The sequence below is a fragment of the Cheilinus undulatus genome, linkage group 12 (assembly GCF_018320785.1).
Source record: "Cheilinus undulatus linkage group 12, ASM1832078v1, whole genome shotgun sequence".
In the NCBI taxonomy this organism is placed as follows: Eukaryota; Metazoa; Chordata; class Actinopteri; order Labriformes; family Labridae; genus Cheilinus; species Cheilinus undulatus.
This window is the reverse complement of record NC_054876.1, coordinates 45,545,554-45,570,964: the sequence shown is the minus strand read 5'-3', so window position 1 is coordinate 45,570,964 and position 25,411 is coordinate 45,545,554. Positions and strand designations below refer to the sequence as shown.

General features: G+C 39.2%; 1 protein-coding gene across 2 annotated transcripts in view; it reads right to left on the bottom strand.

Annotated features, from left to right (window-relative positions):
* Nucleotides 1-23,541, bottom strand: part of klf5l (Kruppel-like factor 5 like) — a 48,407-nt gene extending 24,866 nt beyond the window's left edge. For both annotated transcript variants that reach the window (XM_041802132.1, XM_041802133.1), the window contains exons 1-2: nt 23,284-23,541; nt 128-1,067 (exon numbers count right to left, since the gene is read on the bottom strand). In XM_041802132.1, coding sequence (XP_041658066.1) covers nt 128-1,067; nt 23,284-23,424 — 1,081 coding nt within the window. In that variant the 5' untranslated portion in view covers nt 23,425-23,541. The remainder of the gene's footprint in view (nt 1-127; nt 1,068-23,283) is intronic.
* Between the last annotated feature and the right edge of the window lie 1,870 nt (nt 23,542-25,411).

Genomic DNA, 25,411 nt, shown 5'->3' with positions numbered 1-25,411 from the left:
TAGCATGCTTCAACAGAAGCCCAGTGCATAAAGCAATGTTGCTGCTGACACTGGTGAGTATCACATGCTGTTAGGAAACTCAGTTGGACTTTTGCACATCTATATCCAGTTTAATCCAACAGCTCACCTTGGTAGTCACAGAAGTGGATCCTCCTCTTCTCCAGCTCCGGATTGTTCCGTCTGTTATATTTGGGTCCTGTCAGAACACCCTGGCCGTGCGTCATCAGCAAGGCATGATGGGACAACCCTGTCACCTTCATTCCTCCCAGGCGCTGTTGGTATGGAGGTGGAGCTTGTGGCGCTAAGTTAAGCAGATCTGCCTGACCATCGGGACTACCCGGCTGAGAGTTTGGGGGTGAGGGGGGCAGACTGTGGGGGGCCGTGTGCTGGGAGGGGTTGTTCAAGGAGGCTTGGTAGTACCCGTGATGCTGCTGTAGCTGATGCTCCGCCATCAGGTAGTTTCCATTCGACGTTGGCAACGCAACCGCGCCAAGGTTCATGATGGTCCTGCCGTTGGTGGAGATGTGCGCCGACGGGCTGGTGTGGGACAGCGTCATGGTGAGGTCGGCACAGCTGGTGATGGGCATGTGGTAGACCTGTGGCTGGGGGGGCTGTGGTCCGATGTGAAGCTCTGAGTCCAGGTTTGGCTGCTGCTGCTGCTGCTGGGACCCCGCAGGGTTGCTCACCACTCCTCCAGCATTCATTTCAGGTTTTATGAAGACGTTGTTGACGACAGGCGGGACGCTGAACACTGAAGTGAAGTCCGGCAGGGCCTGGGTGGTGGAGGTGGGGATGGAGCAGGGCACTTCCAGGCCGGGTTCTATTTTGATCTGCTGTGGTGTCAGGGTCTTGGTGTTGGGCCGGTAGAGGCCGGTGCGGAGGTGGGTGGTGCTGGGGAGGATGACGTTGATGTTGAGGCTGTAGGGTGTGGAGGGTTTATCCTCTGAGAAGTACTCGTCCACCACAGAGGCGCTCTCTCTTCTGTATTTCTTGTCCGTGGAGTCAGGAGGGAGGGTCAGGAGAGAACTGGTGGACTGGGGGAAGTACTTGTCCAACTCCAGCCGAGTCTGAAAGAAATAGAGAGTCAAGATGAGCTAAAGATTTGTTTGCAAATTCAAAAGTCCTGACAGTTCACATTTCAGGCTCAGTGTCGCCCATTGCAGACTTAACAGAACAGTGTTACTCAACCCTGCTCAACCAAAGAGCCAAACTGTTGAAAATGCCTTTGCAAGAACCACAATCTAAGCGGTGAAAAGTGGCAAAAATGGCTTGAAGTAGCAATGAAAATAAGTTAAAGGTGGCAAAAATGGTCAAAATGCAGAAAAAATGGCTGAAAAGGGGTGAAAATGGGGAGAAAAAGTATAAAAATGGTCAGAGAGTAGCAAAAACGCCGCAAAAAATGAGTGAAAAATGACTAAAATGGGCAAAAAGCAGTCAAGATTAGCAAAAAATAGGAAACAAGTGGTATGCCATAGAAAAAAGTAGCTTAAACAGGTGAGGAGTGACAAAAAATGGTGAAAAGGGGCAAAAATGGGCAAAAAAGTGGCAAAAAGCAGAGGCAAAATTTGGGGAAAAAAGGACAAAAGTGGTGTTTAATAGGAAAAGGTAGCTTATTTGGACAAAATGTTGCAGATAATGGTTAAAAAAGGGCAAAAATGGGATAAAAGTGGCAAAAATGGGGAAAAAGTGTCAAAAACAAGTTGCAAAAATGGGCAAAAAAAAAAATAGGAAAAAGGGGTATTTAATGGCAAAAGGTAGCTTAAATGGGCAAAAAGAGACAAAAATCGTGAAAAAGGGGAAAAATGGGATAAAAGTGGAAACAATAGGGAAAATAGCACTGAGCCAAGCTGGAGAGATGGAGAGTAATTCAGCCTCTGTTATGAGCCGTGAGTAGGCTACAAACTTCTGCCTTTATCTGTTATATTTCCATACCTGATATCCACATAATACACCGGCAAACTACAGTGAGGTAGTGAAGTTTCAGTGCAGGAGAGCGAGAGAGAGGGAGGGGTTGGGTGGGGGTGAGCAAGCAAGGAGGACGCAGCGGACACTGTTTTGAATCATCGATCACCCATTTAAATGACTTGGACTGATGCGAAATTTCACTGATAATAACAACATGAGCTTGATTTTCTTTTTTAACATGCAAAAAATTCGGACAAAATAAACAGCCTCAGTGTGCAAAGGCCTTTAGTCTAGTTTTTGTCATGGAAAAAAAGGCTGTTAACGAACATTTTTAGTCCTAGTTTTAGTTGACGAAATTCACACTGCTATAAACAGACAGGGCCTCCCGGTCACAGCATTTCTGTGCGGAGGTTGCATGTTCTCCCCGTGCATGTGTGGGTTCTCTCCGGGTACTCCAGGTTCCTCCCACCACCAAAATAATGCTCATTAGGTTAATTGGTGACTCTAATTTGGCTGTAGGTGTGAGTGTGAGTGTGCCTGGTTGTCTGCCTCTATATGTCAGCCCTAGTCCAGGGTGTACCCCGCCTCTTGCCCAATGACAGCTGGGATAGGCTCCACCCCCCCGAGACCCCCAACAAGATAAGCGGTATAGAGAATGGATGGATGGATGGATGTTTTGTCCATGGTAAGTTCCCTTTTCCCCATCATAACGCTAATGTTGTCCCTTGTTTTTTTCTGCTTCTTACTTTCTTTCAAAATAATGTGTTGTAATCCAAAAAGCAAGTAAAGTAAAAGTATAACAAAGAACTTTTAAAAGAATCTCTTAACACAGACTTGACTCACACAAAGAAAAGCACTAAACATTAACCCTTTATAAGTGTAAATGCTGCCATATTAACAGGGATGTCAGAGAGTCATTTTGTACATGCACTCCTGCATATCTGTAACAGAGAAAAAGCACTCTGAAGCTGTCTCTTAGCTCTTTGACCACACTGGTGTAGCTTTTACTGTCACTTCATTTGATTCACAAATCACCACGCTGGGAGGAACTGCTTGAACTTTAAAGGTGTTCTGAAATGCAAAATAGCAGACTTTTAAAACCTTGAAGTAATCACCCAAATTTGGTGACAGGTCCTGATGTGATATTTGCACATATTAGCAGTGACATGCACCTGTCCGTCACATGTGTTCTATCCTTGGGTGTGGAAATATTACCTTTGTTAGAATATAGAGAAATACTTAAGCAACAAGACTGAACAGGTGAAGGAGTGCATAGGAAAATAAACTGCTGGTATTTTCCCTTTTGTTTGAATGAACAGCACTACCAGGTCTTAATCCTGATGAACTGCTATGTGTGTGATTCAGAGTAGTTGAAGCAGACAGTTGCTCCTTTAGATGTGCACAAGCCGTTACCTAAAGAATCCATGCTGCAGAGACCACACAGAGGATGCATGCACATGAATACACCAGCGGGTGGGTTTATACTCTCACTAAATTAAAGCATGAGCAATGCAAAAGTATGCATGAACTTCTACATGTGCACAAATAGAGCAACACTGTGCATACAAACACAACTGCAAACCAACAACAAACTGAGAGTTCCCTCCATGGGAGTGGCTGATGAAGGGATTCGCTGCATGAAGCTGAACAGAAAAAAAAGCTCAGGGCCAAACCAAAACAAAGGTGGAGGCATGAGAAAGATGCAGCGAAACTTAAACACTGTCAGGTAAAAATAGACCAGGCAGACAGATGTGATCCCTCACAAACATACAACACTGAAGAAAGGATGACATGGGGGTGGGAAGACTCCAAGATGAGTCAAAAACAATGCTTTAGCTTCACATAAGGCTGCACGATTTGCAAAACTAATCTAATTGTGTTCTTTTTTCCCCAATACAGCGATTTTTAGGTTCCTCATCTTAAGCATTATGCAACAAACACAAGCAATAAATCAATCAATATTATAACCTGCACATAATAAGATAAATTAAAGTTGTTTTAAGAATGATGAGCATGCTAGATAGAGTTTGAGAAACACTTCCTGTAGCAGAGGAGGATTTGAGCACAGAAGATCAACTGTTGCACCCTTTAGCTCAATCCAGCAATCTCTCTACCTTAGCATTTGTCCTGTTGCAACTCCTACTTTAAAGCAAAATGATAGGACTTTTCCACCTTTAATGCATGGAGTCTTTCAATTGCAGGAAGAGTGGAATATACCCATTTTCACAGAGCACACATAGTGCTTCCAGCACTGTGTAACTTTGGCAGTGAGAGGCAAGAATTGTGTTCAGTTTTACAGAATTTCAGAACTTCAAGACACCATTAACAGGTTAAATATTAGAAATAATAATAAGAAAACGTTAAAATTGCATTGTTTAGAGATATATTACTCAACTCTGCTCTACCAAAGAGCCACATCGTTAAAAATCTAAGTGGTGAAAAGTTGCAAAAAGGGTCAAAGTGCAACAAAAATGGGTGAAAATGGGGAAAAAAAGTGGAAAAGAGGTCACAAAGTAGCAAAAAGGGGTGAGAAGTGACAAAAAAAATTAGGCTACATTTTGCATAAAATGGTCCAAAAGTGGCAAAAAAAAGACAAAAATGAGTGAAAAGTGACTACAATGGGCAAAAAGCAGTTGAGAGTGGCAACAATGGGCAAAAAAATAGGAAACAAGTGGTATCTAGTGGCATAAAGTAGATGAAATGGGTGAAAAGTGGTGAAAAGGGGGAAAAAATGGCTAAAAAAGGGCAAAAATGGGATAAGAGTGGCAAAAAGAAGTGGCTAAAATGGGCAAAAACTAGGACAAAAGTGGTATTTAATGACAAAAGGTAGCTTAAATGGGTGAAAAAAGGGAGAAAAAATGGTGAAAAGGGCAAAAATGGGATAACAGTGGTGAAAAATGGGTAAGAAGTTGCAAAAAAGTGTAAAATTTGCAAAAAAAGATGGGAAAAGTGGTATTTAATGGCAAAAGATAGCTTAAATGTGCAAAAACGGGATACAAGTGGCAAAAATTGCACAAAGTGGCAAAAATGGTGAAAAAGTTGCAATAAAGAGACAACAATGAGCAAAAAAGTAGGAGAAAAGTGGTATTTAATGGCAAAAGTTTGCTTAAATGGGTGAGAAATAGCAAAAAATTGTGAAAAAAAAAGGGCAAAAAATGTTTCCTTTTTAGGGTTTTCTGGGGAATAATATTTCAAATTAAGATAAAAAAGAGCCATAAATAATCACAAAAGAGCCACATGTTGAGTATCACTGGTTCAGGGAAAAACAGCATGACTGATCCCCTCAGTAAGAAATCCTAATCCAGCGTTTACTCTGGAGTCCTGTTCTCAGTCCTCTGACCTGGGGACAAATGACCTAACGAGGTGCTGATGTACTCCTGAGCTCGTGTTCATGAGGGCACAAAGACGCAGAGAAAATCAGTTTCAACACTTTTATTCTGCAGCGCGGTTTCCATTGCCAGCACCATCAACACAAACTCCTCCATCCATCTGGTAATAATCTGCTGATGATTCTCAGGTTTGGAGGGACACGGCTCCTTAGTTAAGAGTGTAGTGTACATTTTTATCTGCTTTTCATGTGCAAGACACTTCTCTATATATCACAAATCGTGATGTAATTAAAATGCTTTCACTCATATGGAGTTTTGTAGCACACAGAAGCAGTGTGCATGTGACTGTGCATTTATTTAAAGCTGCACGTTTGCATTAAATCCATCATAACTGCTGGACTGAAAGATGTTCATCGTTTGCTGCAGGTGACCTCCAACCACCTTGTCGTCAATGCAATCTGAGCACTCAGTGAAATCAAAGTCTGGGCTATTTACTGCAGAAAAAATACAACAAACAAGCCTCTCTGTTTTCTTCTCACTGAGGGCTCCTGTGTGCCTTTCAGGACGGGACACAAACAGGCCCTGTGCTGCTGGGACGCTGGCAGAGGTAACCCCTGGGTGCCCTTGGTCGCGTCCCCTACTGACCTGCTGGTAATCCATCCAGCTGTCACTCTGTACTTCTGATTCACCCGCAACTTTCCCCATTTTTTAGCACTTTTCTCTGTGCTGTGCATGGATGACAGAGAGGTCGGGGTATGATGGAGCATGCAGCTGCAGTTTTCTTATCAGGCATGGTGCATTAATACTTTAAATGACTATCTGACTTTGAGGCTGCATGCACTTTGAACATACAGTTCTCCCATGAAAGACCCTCTTATTTCAAAAGACTTCATGCTTCATGGGTTTGGAAACTCACTAACTTTGCATGTGTGTAAATGTACAAATGATAGAGTTTGACAATGAGGTGCATATGCAGCTTTGTAGGCTGGCCTTCATTGACCACAAGTAGACAAAACCACAGGCATATCCTTCTTTCTAAAGCTTAACCTAACCTGCTTCCATCAAACTTGTCTGATTTTTTCATGTAGAAGTGCTGGAAGCTACAGACCTCCTTCTTTGACTCAGTCACTTTTACAATTTTGCCCTAAAGCCAGTCTAGAAATGGGTAAAAGGAGTTTCAGGTACGCTGCTCCTGCAGGAGGAATCTGCTGCAGGAGCTGGTCTCCTTAGATCTCTTTTAGAGTGTAGATTAAAGGTGCTCTGACTGATGACTTCTTGCTTTCTGACTCAGGATTGGTTGATGCGGGGTCTGTTTTTTATGTCTGTCTATCCAGGAAACTCTTGTAAATGAGATTCTGAGTTACCTAAGGTGTTCATCACTGCTGATGAACATCCTATCTCCATTATCACCACTTTTAAGGGAAGGTTGGAGATCCTGCATTTTTTAAACAGTTTAACACTGGCTGGTCATGGTCAGCATCTTTCAGACATTTTTTATTTGTTTAAAATTTGTAAAACCCACTGAGAGGTGTAAAGGCTGACCAATATTACTGATTTATGAAAACAAGAAAACAAGAAAAATGGAGATAGGAGGTTACAGCCTGATGCCAGTGTCATGAAGACAGTGACAATCTCTATACATGAATCCTTCTGCCTTTCTGGTAGTAACAATCCTACCCATAATGCACCATGCAGTGGCTGGTTTTATTGCAAAAAAAGAGCTTTCTGCAGTTAGGTCGGATCAAGGTTAGTCGATATTCTTACTGCAGACAAACCACACCAGAGTCAGACTGAGACCCATCTTTACAAGCAGAGTCAGAATGGTTGCTTGATCCACACTGGGGTTTTACTGACAGTTTTCATAAGAGCACAACTGAACCATACTAATTTGTAGGAGCCCCAGACATGACACGGTCAAAAAAAATTAAATTGTGTCCACAATATAGCTATAATGTGTGCACGAAATACTAATTCATGGCCACAAAATACCAGTTTGTGGCCACGAAATAAGTATAACGTGTGCAAGTAATACTGATTAATAATATTATCATTCCTGGACAGCTAAGTTAGCAAATTGAGGGCGCCTTTCTATCCCAGCGTCCAAGTCATACCTCCGCTGGTAAATCAACCTGGCTCTCAATATTCTGTTTAAATGCCTCTCGGTAATAATGTTCCTTGCAATGCCAGGCTTTTCAGAATGTCGTTGTAGCTCATTCCCAGCCTAAAATCATATGCAATGCACGCTAATCTCTTCCACCAAAATTGCATCGGCCTCTTGTTGCTGCTTGCCTACGTTACGACTCTGCTGCACCTGAAAGTACTGCCCCTCATCATGATTGGTCCTGTCACTTTCTAACTGGGCCCAAACTATTCAGATGGGAGCTTTGTAAGGTGGATTCACCAGTGAGAAATGTGGAAACGGGCGAATCCATCTGCTTTGCAAGGTTAAATAAAAATGAGTGATGGGAAGAAGAAAGAAGAAAGGTTTGGTTTTATACCTCCAAAATGTTTTCAGTTCATCCTTGAATCAGAGAGGACAAAAGTCTGAAGAAAATTCAGAAGTCTTACTGAGGCATCCAAGTTACAAGCAAGGAATGAAGATGAGGTCCACTGACTTTGACCTTTGACCTATGGCATCCAAAATCCATCCATTCATCCTTGACTCATAGTGGACATTTGTGCCAAATTTAAAGAAAATCCTTTGAAGGTTTCTTCTGATATCACATCACAAGAATGTCCAAGAGAGAAATAAGAACATAGCTCAGAAGTATAACGGCTGCGAGTTTAACACGACCAAAGTTTCAACGTAACTTTGATCAAGATCCTGAATCAAGATCGACTCAGCTCTGTCAGAAAACCCTGGCACTCTGAGAAAATATGAGTTCGTGTTTGTCTTTTTTAGAGGTGTTTGCCCTCCACTTCCTTTATCAACAGAACCCTGTTAGTCATATTTACTCTACCCAACACATTAAAGACCCAGCAGAGCAGCCTTACAGCACACTAGTTGGTGAAAAAGTCTCTTACAAATGGTCTTGTCTGCAGTAAGTGAGCAGAATATGTTTGTGCAGAGACTGAGTCAGTTAATAATTGGAGAACATGTATAACTGCTCTGTTATGAATCCTTCATCCTGATAACACAGTCTCTTATCAGCTCTGTTCTGCTTTATGGGGCACAGTGGGAGTTTCCACTCTTTCTGCCAACATCACATCCATCCTTAAAGGACCTCTGCATGTTTAAGACAGATTTACTTCCATGAGAATGTACTTTACACTGCTGTACATTTGACAGATACATTAGAGTGTTTTTAACCCCAATAACGGCACAAAAAATCTGTATTTAAGGCTCTAATGGAAAGAGACTAACCTGGAATGATAGAAAAGCTGTTTCACTTTCACAAATCAGAGCGACGAAACAAGGAGTAAACTATGAAACACAAGCTCCACAGGCAGCCAGTTAGTACATTTGACTCATGCTGAAGCCGGTCAAGAGAAAAGCAAAGATGTCTTTTTTCCACTGAGATCTTTCACTGCAGTTTTTTCTCTTCTTCTGATAAATGTCCAGTTCTAATCAAACTGCCTTCCTAGCTGCATCCACCCACAGGCCTGCAGACTCTTCAGCTAAACTACACCCTTACCTACCACCTCTTTCTCCTCAAATGATGCAGTCTGGAACAAGCAAACTAGCTTGAAGCTTTGCAATTTGGATTCATCCTGATGACAGTCTGCACAATCCATCTTCTTAGCAAGGTTAGAAAAGCACAGAGATACTTGGATTGTAGGAAACTTCCTGTTTGCTTTTACTGACGAGTTTGAGTGCTGGGAAAATAATCCGGCATGACTTAAGGCCATAGCACACTGCCCACACATCAGTAGCCTTTCCAAGCTCTTCTCTTGTTTGATAATTACATGACAAGAGCGGTTATTTTCCAAGTCATCTGTGAGGTTTCCATCCACCAGTTTTTGTGCAAATTATTAATTTGCACATAAAAAACAACTAAAAAATTTACAAATTCAAGAAAAAAAAGAGAATTAAAAAGTTTTTACTGTTGGAAAAAGCGGAACGGATGGCACATCGATATAACATGCTGCATGATTCAGAAGCGGCATGCATGAGGGAGGGGAAAATGTCTTAATTGCATCCAAGTTTGTTAAGCACAAAGTGTAACTGTGTTCATCTTGCTTGTGAAATAGTCTACCAATGTGGACATACATATTTACCAAAAAAACAGGTAAATATGCCTCTGTATTTATAATTTTTACTTTGTTTTTGTTGGGAGATAAGCACAGCTTGCAGCAAAAATAGGCGAGCCTTTTATTCTCTAGGTCCAAGTTAGCAGATCCCAAACCGGATCTTCTTCATGTATCATTATAACATTAATATCAGCTGATATGGAGCCTTTTGACAAACATCAGCTATTGACAGATGAAGTGGACATGAACAGATGTCATTTGCATATGTTTGTTTGTTATGTTCTGATGATTTAATGCATGCATGTAGCACATCTCGAGAGTTATTATTGGGTAGAAGATGTGACCTGCCTGAGCTGTTTTGGTGGTAAACATGTTAGAAAAAGCTCACATTTTGCAGATTAAATAACCAATAGAAAAGAAATGGAGGATTAATGACCCAAAGACCAATAAAGCCAAGACATCTGCCATCTCTGACTACTCCTCTTGACTTCTTATTGCAAAACAAACGTCTGAGTGTGCGCACTGCTTCTTCTTTACAACTCTGAGGAATGCAGAGAAACTGTGGCTGTTCCCCTTTGGATCTCCATAAAAATCCAACTGATAGTGCTGGGGCCTCCTGGTCTGAACTGCTGGATGTGGTTCAACAGAGCAGAAATCATGACGGGGTCATGGGAGCAAAAATAAAACCTTTGAGACTGTGGAGCTGCTTTATGGCCGCTGATAGACAAAGAGATATGAATGCATGTTTTGGAATCATGACACAAAGAGAAATAAATACAAGAAGTTACTGCCGGCTGGACAAAATCCACCAAGGAAGGAGACCAAAGAGTTAACATGGATGTGTAAAGATTAAAAAGGGTTAAAATCTATGATGAAATGATGGTGGAAAAGAGATGAAATCAGTGTTATACCATGTAAAACTCCATGGTTTAAGATTAACAACCAAGGAGCAGCTAATTGCACAAAGACCCACAAACATGCAGCACCAGAAGGCACAAAGACCCACAAACAAGCTGGAACTGAAGGCACAAAGACCCACAAACAAGCTGGAACTGAAGGCACAAAGACCCACAAACAAGCTGGAACTGAAGGCACAAAGACCCACAAACAAGCTGGAACTGAAGGCACAAAGACCCATGACCATTCAGCAACCATCTGTCTGTGAAACACCTTAAATCTAAGCAGTAAGTCCACACTTGTTGGTCCAAACCATTTTGGAACTAACCTTGCATTTGTATTTGCAAAGAGCTAACATATGGAGCAACATTTTCTTTAGATTCTCAGTTCTATTTATGCCTGTGCTATCATAAATCATGTTCAGGAAGAGCTGGTTTCAACACAGCTGCAGCATCCCAACAATCAGGTCAACAATTCCTCCAAACAATCCAGTCTGTCACCAGCTGTCCTATTTCTGTCTCTAGTTTCTTGTCATTCTTTGTCCTGCACTGTCCCACAAAACAGAAAAGCTCCTTCTCAAATTCATCTCTCAGTAAGTGGGGGGGGTGTTTGCAGACCTGGAATCATGAGTTTTCTCCTCACCACAACATGACCTCACCTCTTGTTTTGATTCTAGATTTTCACTGTTTTTCCAGACGAGTGAACAGACAGTCACTGGGGAGATTTAGCAGCTGATGAGTTTAGAGACCACAGGTATTAAGAAACAGTAGACTGTCTGCGGACGGCATGTGCAGTCTGGTCCAGAGGCACGGCCGGGCATGATGGGTAATTATGACATCAGGAGACCAAACAATCCAAACGGCATGAGTCAAGTGATAAATCTCTGCTGTGTTTGGGTTGTTTTAATAGAAACTGAGACTGAAGGAAGAGAAGACTGGCTTTGAGGTTTGCAATCAACACATTTAAAACCTGTTTAGCAGACAGTGATGTGCTTCAGTATCGTCACAGTAGAATTAAACCAGCACTGATGGAAACTCTTAGAAAAGCTGCACATTTACTCAGTAATGAAAGAGTTAACAGGTGTTATGTTCTGTCTTAAAAGACATGAATAAACCTGCACATAATTTAATTAAACCACTATCACATTAAATTTGAATTCTGGTACTATGATGAAAAATTATTTACGTGGGTTTGTGGAATCATGTTTCTGTGTCATGTGTCATGTATCATGTGTCTTGTTTTACAAGTAAGATGATCTGGTTTCAGGCGTTGATGGTGACAATTTCGGCTTTTTTCAGTGATCTTATCTGATTTTATGCAGCACTATTACTATGACAGCAAATAAACAGCGGCAAACAAACATTTCACAACCACCGACGACCCAGCATCTTATCCAGGGGTGTCAAACTCAGTCCCAGCGAGGGAAGGAATCTGGATTTAGGTCTAAGCTGATGGCCGAACAGGGTCAACATTTAACCAAAACTGTCAACCTCATTTTCACCAGTGATGAATTATGGGAAGTAAAAAACAACTTAGCTCTGATGATAAACACCATAAACATCAACATTAAAAGTCAAAATTAAAAGTGTAGCTAAAGGCTCAAAATCTGAAGTAGAAAGGCAGACTTATTAGTTCAAAAGGTCAAAACACAAAATAAAAAGAAAAAATAGAATAGAAAAAAAATAATATATATGTCCAAAATATGAGGCTAAGAGTAAAAATTAAGAATTTAGGTGATCAAAATATGAGACCAAATTCATAGCTGTGAATTTAAAAGGTGAAATATGAAAATATAAAATGAAAATCACGAGTTTAAAAGGCCAAAATGTGAGGTAAAATTCAAAATCATGAGTTTTAAAAGCCAAAATATGAGGTAAAATTCAAAATCATGAGTTTAGAAGGCCAAAATATGAGGTAAAATTCAAAATCATGAGTTTTGAAGGCCAAAATATGAGGTAAAATTCAAAATCATGAGTTTAGAAGGCCAAAATATGAGGTAAAATTCAAAATCATGAGTTTAGAAGGCCAAAATATGAGGTAAAATCCCAAATCATAAGTTTGGAAGGCCAAAATATGAGGTAAAATTCAAAATCATGAGTTTTAAAGGCCAAAATATGAGGCAAAATTAATATTTGTGAATTTAAAATGTAAAATACGAGATGAAGTTGAAAATTGTGAGTTTAAAAGGCCAAAATTATTCATTGAAAAGGGTCAAAATATGAAATCAAAATGTGAAATCCTTAGTTTAAGTTGTAACTGTAAGATGCAAAATTGAAAACTGGAAATGAAAACACAAATTAATTTTATCTAATTGTTTTTACTCTTGATTCTAAATTTGATGACTTAAGGATATTTTTAATCACTAAGGTTTAGTTTACATTTCTATACTGGAGGAAATCTGCAGACCTCACACTGGTGGGCCAGTTATAGTTTAACTGTGATATGATCTTTAAGGTCTGGTATAATTCTACCACCAAACAAAATGAATCGTGTTTCTCCCCATCAACAATCAGCGGGTACAACACGAGCAGAGACTAGCCAGCAGACGCTTGCTCACATGCAAATCAGCAGCTTGTGTTGTCCTGGAAGTCAAATCATCAGTCAGACTGAGTCATTCCAGCCAAAGAAGGCAAAGGGACGATAAGTCACTGACGCTCGAGTGGCATGAGAAGAAACATGGATGGAGGGAAACGTGCGGCACCACCATCTTTAACCTCAGCTTCAGACCCTGTCAGAGTATTGATCTTCAGGAATCATTAGGCAGGACCGGCGACTCTCTCTCCATCTGTACACTCAGAAGTTATTCTGTAACCTCACCTGTCGTCTCAGTCTAACAGGAAACCTGCAGGTGATATAACTGCAGAAGAATCTGGAAAGAGGTTTCATACTAGTTACTCATTCAGTCATTACTGCTGATGTGCCTGACTGGATTAAATCTACCATTAAACATACTCTGATTAGAATAAAGTCCCCAGAAGGCAAACAGGATACTAAAACAACTGAGGCATCCACAAAGTTTCTACAAATGGCCAAACTGAAATATTTAGGATGGCAATAGTGACGTTTGTTCCGCGTGTCTCCAAAATAAAAGCATTTTCTGTGAGCGTCTAATACAGTGTTACTTAACCCTGTTCAACCAAAGAGCCAAACTGTTGAAAAATACCTTCTCAAGAGCCACAATCTAAGGGTGAAAAGTGGCAAAAACAGCTTGAAGTAGCAATAACATTAAGTTAAAGGTGGCAAAAATGGTCAAAAGGCAACAAAAATGGGCAAAAAAGGGGAGAAAAAGTGGGAGAAGGGTCAGAAAATAGCAAACTTGGTGAGAAGTGACCAAAAAAATGAGTTACAGGTGGCAGAAATGGTCCAAAAGTGGCAAAAACGTGGCCAAAAAATGAGTGAAAAGTGATTAACATGGGCAAAAAATGGCAAAAATGAGGAAACAAGTGGTATTCAATGGCAAAAGGTAGCTTAACTGGGTGAAAAGTGGAAAAAAATTGGGAAAAGTGGCAAAAAGACATTGCAAAATGCCCCCAAAAAAAAAAAGAAGAAATGGGTATTCAATGGTGAAAGGTAGCTTTAATGGGTGAAAAGTGGCAAAAAATAGGGAAAAACTGGCAAAAAAAGAAGTTGCAAAATGACCAAAAAAAATAAGACAAAATGGCTATTTAATGGCAAAACGTAGCTTAACTGGGTGAAAAGTGGCAAAAAATACGGAAAAAGGACAAAAATGGGAAAAAGTGGCAAAAAGAAGTTGCAAAATTGCCAAAAAAATAAGAAAAAAATTGGGTGTTTAATTGCAAAAGGTAGCTTTAATGGCAAAAATAGTGAAAGTGGCAAAAAAGTCTCCCTTTTTTAAAGGTTTTCTGGGGAAATAATATTTAAAATTAAGACTTAAAAGACACCAGAGCCACATGTTGAGTAACACTGTGATAAACAGTTCCTCAAATGAGGTATCAGTTTGGATCAGCGCTGCTGGAAATGCCTCCAATAATGCCTCTGAATGCAGACAGAGTACATGTCACCACTTCTGAAATTCAGGCCTTAGACCCAGCACTGGGAAAGAAAAGACATGAAAACGTGTCGACCTGCAGACAAGAAAGTTGACAACAAACACCAGAAAATTGCTGCAGGGGTTGTCGGACACTTACGAAGCAAAAAGAGGAATTTAAACTGGAGAAAAACAGAAACCACTGAAAATATGCAACAGCTTTCTGACAATCACAGTCTAGTTTTCATCTTATCACTGATTTATCAACAACTGCAGGACCAAATTTAAAGGCAAAGCTGGAAGATTCACTCTTTTTCTTTTCTGACGGGTTACCTCCTAAAACGCTGAACTGTCTCTAAACATGTATGACAACTACAGTCTGCTTAGACCTGCCCGGTGTCAGACTTTCACTGCTGCTCAGACTTTCTCATGAGGTCAGCCTTTATCATCCTCCTGGATGCCTCAAGGCGGTCTATGGAGATGCGGGCTCTGCTCAGACAGGTCGGGCAACATACTGCTGTCACGACAGAGGCTATGTTAAACGCTCTTTAAAAACATCAACACAAAGACACAAAAGCCCGTCTGAGAGGAGGGGGGGGAAGTGAAAAAAGACATGCAGACATTTTATTAAACCCTAAACTTCAGTCAAATCAGACCAAAACAGAGATCTCTGAGGAGTTCCTCTCACTGAAATACTTGATACACATTTGTGGTGAATCAAGAGCACATAAGGTAAAGTCTCTCAGGCTGCGGTTGGCATTCATTTGCCTAAGGGGTAACTATTTCACTTAACCTGACTCCTTTGTCCTTGGCAGAGTCGGGTTTTGCATAACATCAAGCATCGAGCATGTTCCAGCAATGACAAAGATGAGGAAAAGCAGGCAGATGTTGTACGTTTTATCTTTAAAAAAACCCTCCAAACTTTTTTTCTGCAGAGCTAGGATGAAAACGTTTGTAATAAAACCGTGTTTTTACTGAAGCAATTAAGTAAACTGCTGGAGAATTCCTAACACACAAACAAGACAGCGGTACATCCCATGATGCTCTGCTCTCATTCAGGGCTCTTTACTGTATTTCACTGGAATCCGCCAGGAATGGAAACCATTAAGGTTGTAAAATCAGTCCTTCCTGTTGCAGTCATTGCGACCTACATACATCCACAGAGAGACAGGCCGAGACAGGAGAAAAACCTCCAAACAGAAACTAAAAGAAGCTTCAGAAAGAAGTTTGGCTTCTGTCTTTGACAAACTTCAGTTCCACTGGTTCAATAATTGAGCGTTAAGGTAGATTTTATCTCAAACTAAAAACTAAAATAAAGGCTACTTATATCCTGAATTTACAGAAAGTGGTTTGCTTGGATTGAGGACAGTAAGGATGTGTGTTTTTGATGGTTCAGTAAACCACACAATTAAAATAAGACAATCTACACCAGTGGTTCTCAACCTTTTCAGCCCGCAACCCCAAAAATAAAGGTGCCAGAGACTGGGGACCCCCACTGTACCTGAAGGTGGTTGAACAACCATGCACAATTCAGAATAATTCAGAATAGTCATGTGCAGACAGGGCCGTCCATAAGGGGGATAAATGGGGGAGCTTTCTGGGGCCCAGCCAAACTAGGGGCCCATGGAGGTCAACAAAATCATGGTCCACTGTGAAGTTAAGCTGTGAAAACTATATTTTATATTTAACCTGAATAATAACCACACGTATTAAAGAAACAAATATCTTTATTTATTCATGTGTGTAGTACATAGCCTTAAAAATGTAAATCCTTTTTGTCAAAAAAAGAATGAAAATGGTTTAAAAATGGCTAAAATGGGTTAAAAATGGCAAAAAAAAAAAAGGTGGAAAAGGTGGTGAAGTTGGATTTTAAAAGTTGCAGAAACAGATTAGAAGTGGCAAATATAAGATAAAAATGGCAAAAATTGGTTAAAGTGGCAAAAATGGGCATAAATAGTTGTAAAAAGGAGTTAAAATGTGGCTGAAATGGCTTTAAAATGATAAAAAATGGTATGGAAAATTGATATAAACTGGCAAAAAAGGGGGTTAACTGAGAAAGAAAAAACAGGCACATATAGGCAGAAATTGGTTAAACTACCAAAGCTGGGCACATCAAATGGTGAAATGTGGTTAAAATGGGAAAAATTGGGTGTAAAATGGGTGTAAAAAGTGGCAATAATGGGTCAACAGAGGCAACATCAAGCTTCAGAGGCAAGAATTGGTCTAGAAGTGACAAAAACAGGCAGAAAAAAAGTAGTGTAAAGAGTTTACAACTGACAAAAATAGCTGTTAAATGGCAAAATGTGTTAAAACTGGTGGTAAAAATTATGAAAAGGAGTAAAAAATGTGACAAAATTGGTATAAAGTGGCAACAGTGTAATTTTAGAAATATTCTTAGGTTTTTTTGGACATCTGGAGACCCCCTCTCACTGACTCGCGACCCCATAGGGGGTTCCGGCACCAAGGTTGAGGTTTTGAAGGTAAAACTCACCAAGTCTTTCCTGTAGTAGAACTGACCTGTTACTGAAATTAATTCTCCGAACTGAGCAGGAGTTTAGCATCATGATTCCCTTTGACAATCCTGACAAAGTGCTTAAAATAACACACTATTCTGAACTAGGGCTGGGCAATTAATCACAAATTAGATTAACATACAATGTGGCATGCTGCAATTTGCAAATTGCTGTAGTTACAATATTAATTGTTGATTAATTGGATTAATTGCTTCTGAAATAATTTCATTGTTTTAATTACATATTGTCAGAAATGGATCGGTATATATAGGGGTTGTACTCCCTGTAAAGTCAATGCATGCTGCAGACTAGAGAGATCCAGAGAGCATCTTTTAAGCAGATTCTTCTCTGCCAACTGCACATCTATCCTGCAATGAAATGGTTAAATGTATGATGAGCGTGTTCCTGACTGAGTGCAGGTTATAATATAGAAGGATTTGTTTGATTTTGTTGAAAAGTACATAAGATAAAGAACCTATTCTCCTAATAGCTGCATCTCTACATGCCATCTTCATGCCCTTACCCCCTAAATATTTCCTTGAAGATGTCTGACACTGTTTCATGGATGTTTTTTCCTGAAGATTTTAGATGCTAATGTCCTGGATCGACCTTCAATAAATCAGGGGCGTTGAACATGCCGGTCTTGGTAATATGTCTCTAAAACAGGGGTGTCAAACTCAAGGCCCGAGGGCCAAATCCGGCCCGTGGAACAATTATATCTGGCCTGCAAGATCATATCATATTTGCATTATAACTGGCCCACCAGTATGAGGTCTGCAGATTTCCTCCAGTATAAGCTGTTAAGCCATAAAATTCTGAAAAAGTAAAGAGTAAGAAAGATTTCATAAAAAGTCAAGAATGTGGGGAAAGAAATTAATTTGTGTTTTATTTCATATTTTCAATATTGCATCTCAAGATTATGACTCAAACTTATGATTCTGACTTTTCCTTTCATGCTTTGACCTTTTCAACTCAGAATTTGGACTTTATCAGCACATTTTTATCTTTTAAATTCTCAATTTTAAATTCAAAGTCATATTTTGACCTTTTCAATTCCTTACTTTGGCTTTTTAATCCCATATTTCGACTTTTAAACTCATGATTTCAAATTTTTCTCATATGTTGACATTTTAGGCATTGTTAGGCCCTCAGGCTAGACCTGAATCCAGAATCTGGCCCCTGCTGGGACTGAGTTTGACACCCCTGCTCTACAATCTTTGGTTCCTGAGATACAGCTAAAAAGCTACACACCCAATGCCAATGCTCTGGCATTGAAGAGAATGGCTCTGTTGGAAAGCTTGTGCCTTCAGGCTGAGAGCTTAGTGTCAAAAAGCTAGTGCAAGAAAGTAAGAAAGACAGCGCTGCCTTAGCTCACTAATATGTACTGAAAGTATTTGACATTGTGCAGGAGTTTGCCCCCAATTTTTGGTCATTTAAAACAAGATATTTCCCAGCATGGCAGCCAAGGACTTAAATTTTTGTTGCAGGCGTGTCTGAGCAGATATTAAAACAGTGAAATTAGAATTCTGGCACTGTGACAACCAAAGGAGATAGTGGAGGAATGACCATAAAACTGGTTTGGCATTTGTTTAAAGCAGGGGTGTTGAACTCAATCACAGCAGGGGCCGAAATCTAACTTTCGGGCCTAACAGGGTCAAGATTTAACCAAAAACTATCAACAGTGTTTTCACAGGTAATGAATTATAGGGTAAATTAAACAGTGATGATAAAGGATTATAAGATTTCCAAAAAAAAAAAAAAAAAGGAAAAATGATTAAATATCACAGCGTCAATGTTACTGTGAGTCCATGTCAAATAAATGCTAAATAAATAAATATGAGTTAAAGGCTCAAAATCTAAGATAAAAAGTCAACTTTATAAGACCTAAGGGTCAAATACAAAATAAAAGTCAAAATAAAGTTTTTTAAAAGGTGTGACTCTTAAAGGTCAAAATATGAGATAAAATTTTAGATCTAGAGTTTAAAAAGTGAAAATGTGGGATTAAAAATCAAAGTTAGGAGTTTAAAAGGTCAAGATTTGGTTTAAAATGAAAAATTGTGAATCTAAAAGGCCACAATATGAGAGAAAAGGTCAAAATTATGAATTTAAAATGTCAAAATATGAAATAAAAAGTCAAAATCCTAAGTTTCAGTCATAATCTTGGGATGCAAAATAAAAATATGAAATGAAAACACAAATTAATTTCTTACCCTCATTCCTGACTATTTCTACTCTACTTTTTCAGATTTTTTTGACTCAACAAGGCTTTGTTTTTTAGTCTTCAAGGTTACATTTCCATATTTATACTGGAGGAAATCTGCAGACCTCATCCCAGTGAGCCAGTTCTAATTCAGATATGATCTTGTGGGCTGCACCGTGGCCCACATTTGGCCCCCGGGCCTTGAGTTTGACACCCGTGGTGTAATGAATGCTCTAAAATAGTCTGTTAAATAAAATGATCTGAGTCCCATTGTTGCATTTACTAGCTTTAACTCAAGCTGACATAAATACAAAAAAGCCAAGTTTTAGTTCCTATGCTGGTCGCTGTCTTCACCATTGCACCTGTGCAGGTGACCATGTCAATAAATTGTTGGAAACAGCTCCAGCATGTGACTACTTCCCCTCCATGTTTGCATAAAAATCAACAGAAACACATCTTTGTCCACGCATGACAAAGAGAGCTACACATCAACATGAAAACGTAAAAACGTCATTGTAAAACACAGGTCCGCACGGAGCAGCAGAGCAGTTTGAGCCTCAGGTGTCGGGGTCTGTCACCTGTTTACCGAACACCTGGAAGAAGGCCAGGACTCAGCACTGCGCTGAGGCATCTGGTTTCTGTTTGGGCTCTGTTGTGATCACGCAGGGCCAACGGACAATTCACCGCCATTTATCTTTAATGCAGCTGTCATGTCTGTGCTGTGATCAGTTCTCCACAGGTCACAGAGGAAAGGGAAGAGACGTGTTAGTCATTCTGTAAGACCACGACCGCTGCAACATGACATTCCTGAAATATTCCTGCACATTTCCAGCATCAGACAGGCAAACTACCACTGACTCTACCCAGTGGGAAGATGCAAAGAAATGCAATGATGGATGGAGAAGATAGAGGCCAATCCTACAGCCTAGCTGCTGCTCCATCATCTCATCCAGTCCTGTGAGTTTAGACAGTAAGAGCTCATGGTTTCAGCTCATAAGCATGACTATTAGGATGAGTAGGGCCTTCAGGATGTTTTAAGGAAGCAGAAAGATACTCCAACATTAGAAGAAGCCAAGATTGTAATACAGGAATTATATCGGAGCAAAAACCATGAGGTCAAATGAACTGCCTGCCGAGCTCAGAGACAGGATTGGTGACAGGCACAGATCTGGGGAAGGCTACAAAAACATTTCTGCTGCAGTGAAGGTTCCCAGAGGCACAGTGGCCTCCAGAATTCCCAAAGAAGTTTTGCACAACCATGACTCTTCCAAGAGCTGGTCACCCGGCCAAACTAAGCGACCGAGGGAGACGAACCTCAGTAAGACCCTTTGTAGAGATGGGACAAGGTTCCAGAAGGACAACCAGTGGCTTGATAAAGGCTTGATAAAGAGTGAAAACCACTTGTGTAAGCCTTCTACTGGCTTTACATTAAGGGGGTCCATCCGATCTCAAGAGCCCTGCACATTTTGATCAAAGCTCTGACCATTAAAAATTTCCCTGCTCCTCTCTCAGTTCCACTTGATTCGTTTAAATAAGAAAAGTATAAGTATATTTGTTGGTGCATAAATCGGTCATTGGCATCAGGTAAAATGAGTCTGGAAACATCAGAATACTGGATATCAGCAAAAATCAAATATCATGCATCTCTAATAAACACAGCTCTGCCTAAAACTAAACTTAACCTCAATGATATCAAGTATCCTTCAGCCATAAAAATGTGAAATAAATAAAAATAAAAAATCATTAGATAAAAAAAATATGGGAAAAGAAATTCATTTGTGTTTTAATTTCAGATTTTTAATTTTTCATTGCACAATTATGACTTCTGTCTATCATTTGACTTTTATTTCATATTTTGACCTTTTACATTTATAATTTTGACTTCATCTAAAATTTTGGCTCTTCAATTTATAATTTTCACATTTTCAACTTATAATTTTGACTTTTTCAATTTATCACTTTCACTTTTTATCATTTGTTTTGACATTTTCAATTTATAATTTTCACTTTTTATCTTTTATTTTGACATTTTCGATTATTTTCACTTTTTATCTTTTTTGACATTTTCAATTTATTATTTTCACTTTGATGTTTTATTTTGACATTTTCAATTTGTTATTTTCACTTTTTATCTCTTATTTTGACATTTTCAATTTATTATTGTCACTTTTTATCTTTTATTTTGACCTATTCAATTTATTATTTTCGATTTTTATCTTTTATTTTGACATTTTCAATTTATTATTTTAACTTTTTATTTTTTATTTTGACCTTTTCAATTTTTTATTTTCACTTTTTATCTTTTATTTTGACATTTTCAATTTATTATTTTCACTTTTTATCTTTTTTGCATCATCCAAAATTTACATCATATTTTTGCCTTAAAGCATGACTGTACATTTATTTTTATATATTTGCATTTTAAAAGCATAATTTTAACATCTAATTTCTGGTTTTAACCTTTTGCACTAATAACTCTCGCGTTTTATCTCATATTTAACCTTTTCATTTTATTATTTGGACTTTTATCTCACATTTTTACCTTTTAGGTTCACAGTTTTAAATGTTGAGTTATATTTTTTCCTGAAAACATGATTGTGACTTTTTTTATACATATTTATTGGCCTTTAAAAGCAATATTTTAACATCTAATTATGTTTGTTAACATTTAATTACTATTAACATCTAATTTCATGTTCTGACTTTTTGGACTAAAAAGTTTGACTTTTTTAATCTCAGATTTTGAGTTTTTAAACTTTTCATTTTGACTTTTTAAATCTTAAAATCATAATCATTAGAGGTGATTTTTTTTCTCCCATAATTTATTACTGGCAAAAAAAGAGGTTGATAGTTAATGTGGACCCTGTTAGACCCTCAGGTTAGACCTTAATTCAGACTCTGGCCCCTTCTGTGATTGAGTTTGACACCCCTGTTATAAGGTCAAGCAAGGGATGGGAAATGTTTTTCCTGAGATTACTTTAAAAAAAAGTCAATGATTTCATGAAACAATGTCTTAAATTCAAACTACCCCTGATTTTACTCTGGTACTATTATCAGACAAGGCAGCGGCGTGCTGATCGCCATTAAACAACAAAAGACAAAAAAAGCAGTGATGCCAGAGGCACAGCTGGACTAAAACTCAGAGGTTCCTCACATTTCTGTCCTAGAACATGAATCTAAGAAAAGCTGGGACTGGGTCTGCATGTTTTTCTTACCCAAAGACCTTTGCATTATCTAATAAGTGTTTCATCATGATTTCAGTGTGTGCAAATCTAACTTAGAGCAGACAAAGCCAGTGTGCCCCCTGAGATCACTGGCAACCCCTTAAGAGGGTCCCGTGCCACAGGTTGGGGACCAGTGACGTAACTCAAGAGACGGCCCGTTTTACTGAACTGACCAATCACACTGAATCCCACAGGGTAATGTCAGCAGAAACAGATCATTTCTTGAGTTCAAATCAACACAAATAACTGCTAAATCTTTTAGCCTATCAAAGGTGATTCCCATTATGTGTTAGCATTAAGCTAACAGACCAAAACCCTGATCTTTTTCCAACTCCCTTGAGAGAAAATTGTGGACCTATTTTTTTTAAAGCTTCAATTTATAATTAGCAATAGAATTAAGTTTGTTTAACTCTGGTTAACATGCTGCAACTCAAGTTATCTTAAAGTTGACCTGAGTTTAATAAATCAACTGATGCTGGTTTTAAAGTAGGTACACCATTTTCTTTAGAGAAAAGAATCCTCAAATGGTCTTGCAGCATTTAAATAGTAATTTCCATAATATTGTGCATCCGTCATAAAAATCTGTTACACAACTATTAATGCCTTTTTTAGATAAAATCGAATAAATCAATAAGCTTTCCCTCACAATGCAGAACTTCCTGTGAAATTGACAAGTAGCTTTAATTTGAAGGCCCACAGTAAAATCTGCCTCTATACCTGCTCCAAACAGCTTAACAGGTGAACTTTAGCTGATTTTTCTTACAGGTCAGGTGTCTGTGTAGGACTTTAACCTACCTACCTGCCAGTACAGGTGAGCTGCTTCCTTAAAGAGCAGCCTCATGACAGGAAAAAAGCGCCCAAAGCTGCTCTAGCGTAATAAAATGGTTCTTGTTTACCATCCAAACGTTTCCACCAAAGCATATCTACAGCCACGTTTTCTCTCCAGTCATTAAAGTGAGGGTAATACAAGGTTGGAAGTTGTTACAGTAACACAGAGGCCGGACCTCGCCCGGAGCGGCTCTGTGGAGACTCTCACCCCGGGTTTGACGTCCTCGAACACGGACGCCTCCTCCGCTCCGTCCGCTCCAGACATCCTCACCGGCTTCAGCTGCGTGAACACCGCCCTCTCTTCCGTCGTGTGCGGCGGATTCATGGCCAGTCCTACACTCGTTGCCATCACAGGTGCTTTATTAAATATATCTGATAATAAACCTGTGCTGTAACAGAAACATAAAGCGTTATGACTGTTAACAGCGCCTCTGTAGAGCTGGAAGCTACGTGGTGAATCCACAGCCCTCCCCTCTCTTCTGTCTCACAGGTAGGCTTTACCTGAGCTCAAGTATGGACCTGCTACCTGGAACTGGGAACACAGCCAATGAGAGCAGAGGATGGGGCTTGTTGTCCAATCAGGTGCGAGGAGGGAGGCTGCAGTTACCTGAGAGACTCCGGGATGAGGAAAAACGACCGGAGAGAAGTTATGACACCTTAAATACACACAAGAATAAATTCTAATCAACCAAAAGATCCAAACTTGATTTCTTCAGTCATTCTGGGCTTTTATTTTGAAATTCAGACACCTACGCTTGTGCTCTGATCAAAGGCAACACACTGAACAGAGCTTTGTGTTTCCTAGTTTTACTTTAATATTGGTTATTTTGCACAATTAAGCAAAAACCAGCAAGAAAAATAAACTCCAAAAAAGTTGGGACGCTGGGTAAAATGTAAATAAAAACACAAGTCAATGATTGTCAAATCTCATCAACCCATATTTTAATCACAATAGAACAGGGGTGTCAAACTCAAGGCCCGGGGGCCAAATCTGGCCTGTTTTATGGTTTTACCCGGCCCGCAAAATCATATCATATTTTTAATCTCAGCGGCCCACCGAGGACTGCAGATTTCCTCCAGTACAAAAATGTAAAATTAACCCTTAAGATTTAAAAAATCCTCAAGTCACAGAATAAAGACTAAAAATAAAAGCATTAAAAGTCAGGATATGGTAAAGAAATTTTGTTTTCATTTAATTTTATTCAATTTTGCATCTCACAATAATAACTGAAACTCATTATTTCAATATAAGTTCTCATATTCTGCCTTTTCAAATCTATAGATTTGGCCTAGGCCTATGTAGTTTTTTTACCTTTTAGGTCCCAATTTTAGATTTTAAGTCATATTATAAATTTTTTTGACTCATTATTTTTTAATTTTACATCATTATTTGACCTTTTCAACTCCTAACTTTGACTTTTAATCCCATATTTTGACCTTTAAGCCTCACAATTTAAAACTGCATCTCATATTTTGACCTTCAAATCATAATTCTGATGTTTTTTTCATATATTTGCTTTTTTTAAAAAATTGTTTTGACACTTAATTTTGTGTTTTGACCTTTAGAAATGATAAGTTTGACTATTAGGTCATTTCCACCAAGCAGTCCGGCTGAGTTCAGTGCGCATTTTTTGCGTTTCCATAGAGCAAAAGTTGGAAAGGGTTCCAAAAAACCGACCCGTGCCGTCCCACTTGTCGCCACCCTTCCACCAATCTTACCTATCCATCCCAAAAAGGTGGAGCTACACACACAACAATGGCGGTATGTACTGACGTCACGTCAGCGCGCCACTCAGCTGCTCGCCTCCGGGCTGCAAAACAAGGAAGTCTGCTCTGTAAGGAGGGGGCAAAAACAACAAGTTTCCTGACGTTAAACTGGACCTGATTTTAGTACAGAAATCAGAGCTTGAATCTTTGGGCTAAAGACTGTTTTAAAACGAGATCAGCGCACCCCAGATTTCTGACTTAATCTAGTTTGATTTTAACACCAGCTAAACTTTCACCTTATTTTTAATGTGGTGAATTCTCACAGCACAGCTTTTAACTTTTATATTTTGTCTTATAAACTGTTATAGACTAGATATATTCACATATTAAAGTACAGTTACGACTCAAACCGTCTCTGTAAACGTATTCCATCAGCTGATGATCTGTACTGACAGCGGTTAACATCATTAAAATGTAGTTGTTTTTTTTAAAAGCACTTTCAGCTGAAACAAAGCTGTTTAATGCTTATTCCCAACTGATTTCTGTCACTCATCCTTTCTATAACTCTGCGGCTGGACCAGCAGACTTCCGCTGTCTGTGACTTCACATTCATCGCCTTTACAGCCCGC